This window comes from Parambassis ranga, chromosome 2, assembly GCF_900634625.1.
Source record: "Parambassis ranga chromosome 2, fParRan2.1, whole genome shotgun sequence".
In the NCBI taxonomy this organism is placed as follows: domain Eukaryota; kingdom Metazoa; phylum Chordata; class Actinopteri; family Ambassidae; genus Parambassis; species Parambassis ranga.
This window is the reverse complement of record NC_041023.1, coordinates 23598160-23611156: the sequence shown is the minus strand read 5'-3', so window position 1 is coordinate 23611156 and position 12997 is coordinate 23598160. Positions and strand designations below refer to the sequence as shown.

Here is a 12997-nt window from a genome sequence, read left to right as displayed (position 1 = left end):
TCTGATGTAATGAAGACTCACCTCCACGGCTTTACTGCAGCTGTAAAACCCTAACAACTCCAATGAATTAAACTTTAGAGCTCCTGTGTAGCAAGGTGTTCCTGGGGACCTTTAAATCTCATTAAACCACCACACATCACTTATGTGTGTGTGTTTCTGAGTACAGAGAGAAAAATACAGCAGGTAAATGTAGATGTATCTGCATTCAGAGCCCCATAAAAACTCAGTCTGCTGTACAGCTGGACATTTCAACATATATGAGGACTGACTCACTACTGGAGCCACCTCCAAGAGGCTGCTGGGGGAACTGCAGGTTTTGACTGGCTTTTACTCTGTTAGCAGTGTAGCTAGCGAGCAACAGTCTGCAACAATAATGGGTTTAAAATGTACAGAAATTGAATTGTTTGGTGAACTTGTAAGGAACGAATAATACACTGTGAGCAGGTTGCTATAGCAACCCCAAGAAGGTGATACGGGATGAGGTGTCATCCTAACGTGGCTTAAATAACAATGAACAGATTATTTCCTCATTACATGACTACTTACCAAAGACATTAATAACTTTATACACAATACTGAATGTGATTATATCTACAGTGATCAGATCCAAAATGTTCAGTCCTGAAAATAAACCTGACACCTGGGCTTTAATACCCGACACCAACCCAACACCATAAAACTTAACATAGAACTAAGATAGATAGATAGATAGATAGATAGATAGATAGATAGATCTGATCACTGCTTATCTGATCTGTGTCCATGGCAACGGTCTGTGACACATTGGCAGTGGTTTATTCTTTAATTATTTAACCGCCATATAATAAGAAAACCTGAATTTAACTAAATATGAATTTTGGCCTCTAAAAATCAATTAATTCAAACTTTCAGGATTGTATTTTTGTTACTTTTCACCTCATTGATTGAATTTATTTCCAGGAAATAAAAAACACTGTGTATAATATATAATGATGACACTTACTCGATGAAGTAAACTTCTCCTTTCTCTGTGTAGGCCATCTCCCAGTTGTCCGGCAGCGGCCCTAGCTCATCGTTCTCCTCTGGTTTTGGCAGTGTAGTCTTCGGGGACTGTCCGTCGTCTTTGGCGCAGTCGGTTGGGATCTCCGCTGGGATGCTCTGTGGGACGATGTCCCCCGAAGCATCTGTGCTCTTGTCCTCATGTTCGCTCGACTCTGAGGTGAGAAGGGAGAAAGAGAGGGAATGAAGTTAAAGAGTGATCAGAAAGAAAAAGATGAGAGGAAGCGGTGACTCAGAGGAAAGAGGGGTCAAAGGTTAAGAAGACAGCAAGAAGAATAAAGCAGAGGAGACAATGGAGATGGAGAGAGGAGCAGGCGGAGATTCACTTCTTTGAGTCATGGCAGAAAAATGGTTTGTATGGAAGAAAGAGGAGAGGAGACAAATGAAAGCAGGGGATTGAGAGATAATCTATGGGAGGGGAAGAGTGAGCTAGTCTTCTGCTCAGATCACAGGGCCTGCTGTGCTCTTATTGATTCCCCCGGTCAGCCCACACTCTGTCCGTCTACAGGCAAAACTCCTCCTGAGCCGGGAGCAGCGGCCCTCTTTAACATCCAGCAGGCCTCCAAAAATCCAGAGAGTCAGTGAATCACTCATCAGTGAGGAGGTCAGCCCAGCACATTTGGATTATTTTAACCCTAATCATTTTATAATTTTAAAATTGAAGTCAGAACTCACACTTCTGTTAAAAACATAAAGAAATCTGACATTTATATATATATATATATATATATTATTATTATATCCTGTATTCCTACCTGGTTTGAGCTCCTTGCGGTAAGAAAACCAAAATCTCATGGCCCCTGTGACAGTCCCTCAGGAGTCTCACATATCTTATATAGAAGTAAGTGAGTGAGTGCACTGCAGGCGCCGACTGAGACCAGCGCCTGAGACTGCCTGGAGTTTTGTTCTCGACTTGATGCCGTGCTGCAAACGACTTCTCTTGCGGCCGTAAAACCAGCTTAGAAAGTCACAGGACCAAAGCGTGGTTTTGGATTTGGAATCACAAAAATCAAACTCATAATGCCTCTTTCATGGCCGTCTGTGCATGTGATCATGGGATGCATTCAAAGGCTTTCTGTGTCTTATTCTCAGTGTTGTTTTAAAAGGCGAATATGTGCACCCAGAAATGCTTTCCTGTGTTATTTTATGAATGAGTGCATCCTCTGGAGCTCTGACCCTGTTATACATCATGTTAAATTCCTCTTCTTCTGTGTATTTACAGACACTTGTTGACTTCTGAGCAGCCGGCAGACTCCTGCATGCCCACTGGCGATCTGTTATGTTAACAATACCTAATAATTGATATCCCATTCTGAGGTGGAACGGCACTGATGCCTGAATCACAAACTGTTTGGACTGCAGAGTGTGTGACAGTGAATTCAAATCCACAGTTTATATTTATACAAATCATGTCATTAAGCTGCATATAAAGATATTTGTGTAACCAATTAAAAGTGATAATCTGCCATAAAATCGCTTTCCAAGAAACCCATGTAAAAGCAATCTGTTACTGCCTCTGTTGCTAGGCAACAGCCCTTGAAGAGACTGTGGCAGTAACTGAAACAACATCACCTCCTGCAGATCAGCCTGAGCCCGAGCCCGACCTCGAACCGAGCTGTCACCATGACGCTCCCGGCCCGGGCGACCTCTGGCCCATCGTCTGTGGAGGGCTGTTGTCGGTGCTGACCTGGGGTGACGGCGACACCGTTGCCATTGACGATGGGTCTCTCCTCCTCCTCCTCCTCTGGGGGCTCGATGCTGGCTTTTTCCATGTTGCTGACTGACTTGTTGCGCTTCCTCTTGCCCTCTGAGCTGGGTCTGGCACCCGGCAGCAGCTGGTCTGTTACATTTAGCAGCAGAGCGCTGGGCTCGGCCGGAGGCTTCGGGGTGCCGTAAAAGTTGTCTGGAACACAAAAGAGAAGAGATTTAGACTAAAGGGTAAAGAGTTTAAGCTAAACCGCAACTTTAAGTGAGTCAACAACAACCTCATTAACATGAGTAGTTTTTTTAAGTTTGGCTGATATTAGTAGACGGTAAGCTAAGGACAAGCTAAGGACCTTGTTATTTAGCACACAGTGTGTGCTTTTAAGTATAAAATCAAAAGAATGTGATTCATGGGAAAATATTAACGCAGTCCTGTCGAGGTGAACTGCTTAACTGGCACTAATATGTATGTTTATTCACTATATGATACCATCATGGAGGTGTCTGACCGTCTTCAGCTTCTTTTTTCGAACATACCATGGTGTATAAATAACACACAACTTTTAAGGACATTCTGCATGCAGTGACTACACATTTTACCACCTGCATTAATTGCTCTTAATTGCCTGCATTAATTCACATTTTAAGCTACTAGTGTGTTATTTCATGGCCAAAACAAAACATATATGATATTGGTGATGTACTGATGTCATGTCACATGTCACTCCATCATGTAACGATAAAGCGACATGAGGAGCCAGGCTTGGGATGGTGGTGTTCATAAATTGAAGTTTGCCTCCTCATAACACCACCAACTGTTTTGTTTTCACTCTGCAAAGTTGCATTTTCACTTGTGGTTAACTTTGTATTTGTGGTCAGAGTTGGGCATTAACCCTACTGGTTAAGGTTAGGCATAAACCAGAGGTAGGGGTTAGGTAAAGATCATGAGATGTCTTCATCATAATAACAATAAACACATTTTAAAAGCCCTTCTGCTGGTGTGATGGTGTGACTTAAGTGCTGTAAACACTAAAAGTGTGTACTAATTACACACAAAATGCCTCAAGGAATTGGTGTGTTACTGGTACACCATAATTTTCATCAGACTGAAAATGGACCTTGATCTGTTGTTTTAACCACAGCTCTCCAGGTCTGCATTCATTCTGGACAATCAAACATTCACCCCTTAAAATCAGACAGTGTGACTTCTCACTGAGGACAGGCTGTCTAATGTTTGTCCTCACAGAGGCACTCGTGTGGCTTCTCTTTTTGTGTATTTGTGTGCAAACATTTCATCTTCTGACAATCCAAAGAGTCGACAGTGACAATAAAAATCTGCCTCCATAAAATTTTCATAAAGGAATGTAGAAGAAAAATAACTCCCACTCACTGAGAGTGAATAAAAATAAAAATAAGTTGAAAGGCTGCGAGCGGCTGAGAAGAGGATGTTGAGGTGACACTGCTGAGGTGTTTTCTGCATTTCTACATCAAATCCAGCTAATCCACAAGCACACAAGCAGAGAGCTGAAGATCACATCGTGTTACAATGTTACAACTCTTCACCACACAAAGCAGTGCAACCACTCTGACCTCATCATCAGCTCATTTAAATGTGTGGAGATCTCCGCGTCTGCACATCAATCACTGCTCATAGCTGCGTTTCTCTGGCAGAGAACTTGGTTTCTGCACGGTTTGGACTGAATAGTAGCTCTCAGAGTCGGGGTCTGGTCAGAGCAGCCTCCAGCACCCAGCTCTGAGGACTGTACTTTTTTTCCTGCTCTAAGCTCCGATTCTTCGGCAGACTTTGATTTTACATTTTTCTAACCTTTCACATAAATACTGGCAGCATCCCAACGCCTCCGTCAGCCTCCATCAGTCATTGTGAAGACCTAATAACTTCATGTTTAAGGATTTGGATTTATTTTTGTAAAATATCTTCATCTAAAGGTGCTGCTGGTTGATTTTAAATCATTAAAACATTCAGCTGACAGACACAGACACCGGCAACCTGATGGAAAGCTGTTCTGTGCTCTCGTATACAAGAACAAAATGACATGAGATTATTTCCATGGGCTCCAACATGGTGTCTCCCTCTGTGGTGTAAGGTCCTATTAACACATCATGTTCACGTTGTGGAGAAACATGAAGGCTGCCATGAAAAATGGAGGAGAGTAGCTCTAAAAAGATTACGGGCGCTTGGGGGGGATTAGAGCCCCCCCGAACCAGCCAGACACAAATCCAGGAGCCCTAACAAGCCTCTGAGAGGAAACATGCGCTCAAACTTAAATCACCTGCAGCATCGCAGGAACCCGCACTTTGAAGTCTGAGGACGTGGCAGAGCGGCTGCTACATCTGTCAGCCACGCTGACTCCAGTTCACAGTGTCATTTAAAAAAAGTCAATTAAGAAATCAGGCAAACTAGTTCTTGGAAAGGCGACGCCTTCAAAGGAAACATCAGGATTTATTTTAACAACAGACCAGTGAGATGACAGCAGTCGGGTTTTGGTTTCAGTGTGCAGTTAATTTCAACAGGCGGTCAAAAGAAAGATTCTTCTCATTGACTGTTTAATGATGAAAACTCAGTCAGGTCATGTTCTTGTTGTCACAGAAGCCAGCTCCATCTCTACTAGGACTAGAACTGATGCTAAATTCTGTCTTGGTGCCACTCTCAACCTTTGTCCACATTAGTGGGTTGGTTGTTTTTATGGAATAATGGACAGTTTGTGTGTTTTGAGGCCTTCTTCAGACTCCCTTTACATTTCAGGGTAGAACACTGCACTGCAGTGCCAGGGACTGAGCTGTGGTTTGAATGGCCCCTGGATGCCTCCCTGGTGCCAGGACACTTTGGAGGGATTATATCTGTCAGCTGGCCTGGAAGCGCCTCAGTATCCTCCCAGGCCAGAGAGAGGGTGATCTGGGTTTCTCTGCTTAGGCTGCTGGCCCCTGCAACCTGACCAGCACAACAAGCAACAGATGCTAGGCTAGCACTTCTGACTGTAGTGCCCTGGTGATGTGGCTCTGTAGACAGCAGTGTGGCAGCAGTGGCTCAGTGGTAGAGCAGGGTTGTCCAATAACCGGAAGGTCGGCGGTTCGACCCCAGCTCCTCCCTAGTTGTTGTGTGTCCTTGGGCAAGGCACTTTACCCACATTGCCTCCAGTGCACTCACTGGTGTATGAATGCGTATGAGGCCGTAGGCAGCCTTGGCAGCCACGTCTCCGTCCTGGGGAGCTGTGGCTACCACTGGTAGCTTACCACTGCCACTGTGTGAATGTGGTGTGAAAGAATAATAAGAATAATGCATCTCAATGTAAGTGCTTTGAGTGCCTGCCCAACAGAGCAGAAAAGTGCAATATAAGACCAATGCATTATTATTATTATTAGACATGTGTCTGTCTGGTTTGTTGATCTCTATAATCTGAACCAGCAGAAGCATGCAGATAATAAACAGTAGTGGGCCCAGAATGGCGCCTTGGGGAACTCCATATGTAATTGTTTTCGTCCTGTTTAGTTACCTACAGACACACAGTAAACCCTGTCCTGCTCCAGTTTAGGTGCTGTTCCACGCACCCCTCAGTGAACAGTGGACGTCTGTGTCTCCATGTTTATGTACTAACAGCTTGGCTGCAGTCGTCCCTTTAAAACCCCAACTTCCTTTTCCTCCACATCTAATTGGCCTTTAAATAATTAAAGTGTATGAAGCTCTAAATGATGGCCGAGCAACCACACAGAAGAATCTCTGCCTCCATGTCTCCTCCCCATCGCCAACAGGATCTAACATTGCTTCTGGCAACCGACCATTAAATTGGCCATCTGTAATTTCATATATATATATATATATATATATATATTTATTTTTTCCTCCACTCTGCAGGCTGACAGACATGGGAATCAGGTGGAGGAGAAGAAAGTTAGCTGCTATCTTTATAATGGCAGTGAATCTCCTGAGAGTTGGAGGTGGCCGGGCAGACCAGCGGCTGCATTTGTAGAGTAGTTTAAAATCCAAGCCCGAGGCCCGTCTGACCACCGGAGAGAGGGAGAGGAGATAGAGAGCATCTGTTTGTTTTGATTAGGCAGCTGAAGAGCCACAGCAGCTCCGGCTGAAGGACTGAGAACACGAAGGTGCTGCGTGTGTGTGTGTCTTCATTCAGAATTTACAGATTTCTTTCCTCCCGTCTCCACACAGCCGATGGATAGATGCAGTGATGGAGGTGTGTGGGAGTGGTGAGCTTTCATTCAAAGCGCTGTCACTCACCCAGAGAAACAAACAACACCAGGCTGGAGCACAAGCTCCTTAAAGGGACAGTTCACCAAAAATATCTGAGGAGTTGGGATCAAACCACCAACCTTCCGGTTATTGGACAACCCTGCTATACCATTGAGCCACTGCTGCTTCATGTTGTTTGTATCTTGTTTGTTTTAGTGTGAGCTGTGGAGATACTCCACCGTCTCTGCATTATTAGACAAACCAAAGGATGACATCATCATCATCCATCATGGTGAAGAGTCACCATCATTTGTTATTGTCTTTTTATATCTGACACTCAACAGCCCATCTTCAACAAAATGCATCCTGGGAAATGATCTTTCATTTTTCGTTTTTCTATTTTTTTCCAGCTGTTTTAGCAGTTCTGCACCGTATGAATACTTCATACATCCACAAGGGGGCACCAGATACACCAGAAAAAGCTGTATATCAAACTTATTTTCACTGTTTACTTTCACTACACCTGTGAGGACCACAGACATCCTGTCACAAAGAGTCCACGATGTCACCACAGACAGAGCTGTTTCACTGGTGACACTCACCATGTTGGCAGCGGGTTTCTGACAGCTACTCTAACAAGTCCAGCTGCCCTGCATCAAGCTCATGAACGAAATGACTGAGAATCTTCATCCACTAGAGTCCTGGTAATCCAAATACAGGCAAAGACTGCCTTCATGGCTGCCTCAGCTTCACTCGTGCTCCAGTTCTTATGCATGGCAGACTGTGACAGCACCTCAGAAACCTACGGGTGGCGTCACAGAAGCGGCATCCATCGACTCACTTTTAGGGCCAGACTCTAGAGGCTGTGGAGGGTACTGCAGCGTTTTACACTTCCCTCATTGGTTTTATTTCTAGGTGCAGGAGGTTGCTGGTTAGAATGTTAAAGAGCTCCCTTTGCTGAGTGGATGCTTCTGTGCAGTCAGACAACCGCCTTCATTAAACTGCTCACAATCAGGTTCGTGAACTTTCTTTCATTATTTCTGGCCATTTCTAAAGCAGCCATCCCCACACAGGCCAGAGGAAAAACATGAACATGAGTTTGGGTTGACCTGTTCTTTTATAATCTCACAAAGAAAGAACGACTACAATCACACGCGTTGTAAAGCATGACTCAAACAAAGTCCTTACCTTCATATGTTCCACTCTCTAGCAAGGCTCCACTTTTCTCCAATTCCATAAACCGGTCAACGGTCACGAAATTATAATCCACCCCAGGGACCTCTCCTTCCTTGGGCTGCCTGGTTGTGCCTGCAGGAGATAAGCAAGAAGCTGCTGAAAACTTAACAGCAAGAGTGTGTTTTCAGAAACAGCTCAGATCCATGCTGACCCTGACCCGCCCCCATTCATTACCCACTGCTTTATTCCCTTTTTGTCCTTCTTGCACAGCTGAGACTGAGTATTTGTGCTTTCCTAAGGAGCGGCAAGGTGCCATTTCAGGAGCTAAGTGATGCAATTTGGACACAGAGAGGAGAAATCAAGTCACTTTGCATGGTGCTGACAGCCTGTGGAGGACTCCCTGACAGCCAGCTGAGTGCACAGAGGTGAGGAAAACATGTTAGCCTGCAGCAGCGGCAGCAGCGGCACGTTCAGCTCACTGACTTGACCAGTTACTAAAACAAAAGTGTGTGTCAGAGTGTTTACGATGTTAAACTGAGGTACAAACGACCTCCTAAATACTTTCTCATAGCTGTGCGCTAATTAGCCTTGTTAAAGCTGATCCCAGCTGTGATAACACGCAGCACTCTGCCCCAGAGGTGCTGAATGGCTTTTCACATCTGAGAGCACTGTTCACACTAAACAGTAAAGCCCATAAAACACACTTGTTAGACCCTCACTGCGCCTTATAAAGTATCCATCTGTGTGTTTTAAAGTTAACAGGGGAACAATCTGCCACTGATCACTGCAGGTAGGTGGTGTGGGGTGATTTGACTTTATAAAAAGGCCGACTCGCTGCACTGAATTTGGAACAGTGCAGAGAAACATTCAAAACACATTTATCACACTTTCAACTGTACACAAAGAGATATCATTGGTTTTAAAACTTCCCAGTGGACATAAATGGAAACATTTAAGAGCCTTATAGGATGGAATTGTTAGATTTTCTTTGGTTCAGATAAAAAAATAAGAAAAAAGGGGACTGGATCAGCAGGTTCTCTTCATCTTCTGCCCCTGAAGGGTTGAGTACTTCACAGTAAAGGGATGAGATATTTGCATTTCTTTACACTTGTCTCTGTTATTTTTCTTCTTCACTCAACTCGACAACAAAGAATCAATATGAATTTGAGGCTTTAAATAATTTACTGCACTAACAGCCTGCAAATCGAGACCTTTCCCAGCTGTTTTCCTCAGTATGCCACTCTAGCTACCATTAGCTTACTAGCCACTGACAGCAAAACACTGTCTTGAGTTCAGATTGATGTTGTGTAGCTACAGCTAGCCTGCTAATGGTAGTGCTAGCAAAACACAGTATGGATTGCATGACAACAAAAAGCCCAAATGTCAGAATTCAAGCTATAAAGCTAAATAGATTGTAACACACAAAAAAAATTATCTCAAGTGTCACACAAGCTAACATAATCTTGCTTGCTTAGCTAACAAAGCAACAGATGACATATTTAGCAACACACATCACATATGCATCAGCATATGTTGTGATATATGTTTGGTCAAAATCCAAACTGTTGAACATAATACAAGATTTGGTAACAGTGGTTTCAGTTAGCCAGCTAGCTGTAGCTCAGCTAGTAGCATGGATCTATGTCGTTAATGCCACATGTGTCACACAGGTTTTCTGGTTCTTACACATCATGTATTGTGACAGAAGCAGCAGTGATCAACATCAGAAACCTTTGGAGTAACAGCAACAACGACATCAGACAATCAGGTGGATTCATGCAAAGATGACGAGGCGGGTTAACCTCCAGCAGCCAACATGACCTCATGAACAGGAGCAAAACCAACGAGACACTGAGTACACTGACGTCCCTGTTGAGTACAATAAATCACTGACTTTATTTTCAGATGTGGAGGACAAGAACCATCATCACCACCTACATGGGAGAAAAGGAGCCACGAGGAGGTCCTTCAGTGTGACTCAATAATTCATCAGGCAGTGATTTAAGGAATAAAACTCTTGTACAAATGTTGTTCCACTCTTACATAAATAAGAAAACTGAACCCACAAAGGGCTCCACAATCTGCTGACTCACACAGTGGGGCTGTTTCATTCCTCCACCACATGATCCTGACATGACCATCAGGTGGAATGAAGCACCACCCCACACCCAGGCACACGACCGCAAATATGCCGTCGACAAGACATCCTCTGACTCTCAAACATCAAGCTGGAGCCTGCTGACAGTCATTTGAAGAGTTTGTAGAAGCAAATGAGCAGCAGGGAGCACAAAGTGTGTAAAACGCGTGTGTGTGTGCTGCACCTCCAGAGGAGCGCTTCTTGATTGTGTCTGTCTGCATGGGGGCTTGTGTAGCCGTCAGATTAGCCTCCCTCAGAGCAGCACACACACACACACACACACATTTCAAAGAGGACCTTTGATGTTGCAGAACTATATTTAGCTGCATCTTCTGCTGGGGACTTCTCTCGGGTGACAATTTCTAAAAGGCGGCGACGACAATGCCTCTGCACTTCCAGTTCTTTGTATGTGGGTCATGATGCTGCAGATCTGTAGACAGGAGCAGTCTCTCTGAGGTACAGCAGGGTATTTTTAGGAGTGTATATAATGGTTATTTACAATGATTTGATTAGAGAAGCAGCAGACTTATTAAACGCTGTCTGCATCATTTTGTCAGTGTACCTGGAGCCGGGCATCATCACGTCCCCTCAGGTGTGTTTCTGGGTCAATACAGGAGAGCAGGAAGCTCTCTCTAAAAATAGCTCCAACGCTGTGTACACAGGTTGGAGTCTAAATCCATACTCTCCTTATTTTTGAAGTAACAGCAGTGCTAAAAAAACCCCAAAAAGAGACTTTTCTCTCAGATATTTCTCTTAACTCATACATTAAATAAAGGAATCATGTTTTTGTTCGTGGTCAGGACATCAGATCAGCAACAGATTAGCAGGCTTCTGTTTCAGACAGCTAATAAAGCTGGACAGCTGCAAAGTGTTTGTTTAGCTGATGCAGGATAAAACAGAAATAAAGATCACAACCACACCTGATGACCTGTGTGTCCTGCAGCTTTATGTCAGACTTACAGCATGTTGCAGCATGATCGCACACTGAACACCAGAATGTGAGAACACATCAGGCTGCAGCAGCCAACAGGAACCAACACAAGATCTGTGTTGCTTTGATACAGACATGAAAGTAGGGCTGCAACAGGTAGTCGAGTAATATTCGAGGGCAAAATGCATCGACAATTAATTTAGTAGCCGATGACTCGTTAGTGACGTCATCCACCACACCTGTGGTTGCACCTGTGTGAGAGGCTCTGAGCAAGGGGCTCTGGGTTTGAAACCCGGGTGAGCTGTTTGTAGGTCGGTGTGGAGTTGGCTCTGGGCAGGGAGGTGTGGATGAAGCAATGACAAAGCAGCGGTCCAAAGTAGGCATCCACTATTGAAATAGTAATTAGTTGCAGCCATATTTATGGAAAATTTACGTGTAATCCGATTACTCGCATAATCGCAAAAATAATTGTTGACTATTCGATTATCAAAATAGTCATTTGATGCAGCCCTACATGAAAGAATGTAAAGATGATTACTTAACCAGGCCGGCAGTGAACATCAACACACAAACGTTTTCCATGTCATCGAAGTAAGATAGATTTAAATGCATTAAAACATGCCAACACACTGATTGAGTCCCTGACATGCTGCTGAAACATGAGGAGCTGCTGCATCGAGGACTTCATATTTACTGTGGCTCTAAACAATGTTTTCATCTAAAACGTGCCGCCAAACTGCCACTGCACTCCTGGGGGTTTACAAGAACACAGAAAAAAGCTCATTAAAATCAATTCGGGGACATTCCTTCTTACATAATCCACTGGCTGTTGTTTACTTTCCACCTCTACGTGCTGCTGATGAAGACATTAAAGATGGCTCTGCCTCTCTGCCCCGGCACGATCGTTCCACAGCGACTCTTCTGCGAACCTTCCGCTCACAAAACAAACCCCCGGAACGTGCACACAGGTTGAACTTTGTGGTGTGCTGTGTAATTAAAGCGTGATACGGCCTGATAATGCGTGACACAGTTCAGCGGCGCTGCAGACAGATAAAATATGACACCGAGCTATAATTAATTCCTGCACTGGAGGCGTCTACAGCAAGAACTGCTGCACACTGTTAAACAGAAGCATGACTCCACCCTCACAGTTTATGGCAGCTTTTAAAAGACAGCAGGGTAAAGCAAACTGAGGAGTAAATACTGCAGCAGGTCATCTGGGATGAGATGACAGGGACAGGACACAGTGGGAGTGGGCTGAGTGGGTGCAGATGTAAGGAGAGAGGAGCAGCTGTGGCGGCAACGTGGGCTCAGGCTCCTGTAGCCGACGGCCACACTGCTGCTCTCCAGAACCGCAGGCCGAGAGTCTGGCTCTCAACCCTGCAGCCGAGCTCCACCACCGGATACAGACTGGTGTTTTTTACGCTGTGACTGGTCCCCCCAGAGACGACATCAGCAGAGCTCTGAGCTTTCTGTGCCAGATAAAATATGCCGGATTAAACGCATGCTGACCTTTCCTGGTCTGCCTCTCAGCTGCACATTGAAAAGTAAAATGAGTGTAACCCGAGCACAGTCTGAACTTAACTGCAGGCAACAACAGACCCCAGACCTGGAAGAAGACACATTAGCCTCTGTTTAAAACTATGTGATCAAAGTAAATGGACTGGATCTGCAGCTGAGGATTGTTCCATGTTCAATCAATCACTGTATTCTGACACTTTATGGATAAACCAGTGAAAAAACTCCTGAAAACGTTCCTGTTTCTAAACTAAAAGTTCCAAACGTCCATTCATCGACTCCCTGCTGC

At 44.4% G+C, this 12997-nt stretch overlaps 1 protein-coding gene across 13 annotated transcripts in view; it reads right to left on the bottom strand.

The window, feature by feature from the left end:
* magi2a (membrane associated guanylate kinase, WW and PDZ domain containing 2a) overlaps positions 1-12997 on the bottom strand; it is a 201057-nt gene that overhangs the window by 57240 nt on the left and 130820 nt on the right. For 12 of the 13 annotated variants that reach the window (XM_028430646.1, XM_028430583.1, XM_028430602.1 and 9 more), the window contains exons 3-5: positions 8135-8254; positions 2726-2941; positions 983-1193 (exon numbers count right to left, since the gene is read on the bottom strand). In XM_028430646.1, the coding sequence (XP_028286447.1) occupies positions 983-1193; positions 2726-2941; positions 8135-8183 (476 nt within the window). In that variant the 5' untranslated portion in view covers positions 8184-8254. Of the gene's footprint in view, positions 1-982; positions 1194-1793; positions 1916-2725; positions 2942-8134; positions 8255-12997 lie in introns of those variants that run through there. The other variant, XM_028430665.1, reaches the window with a different exon arrangement.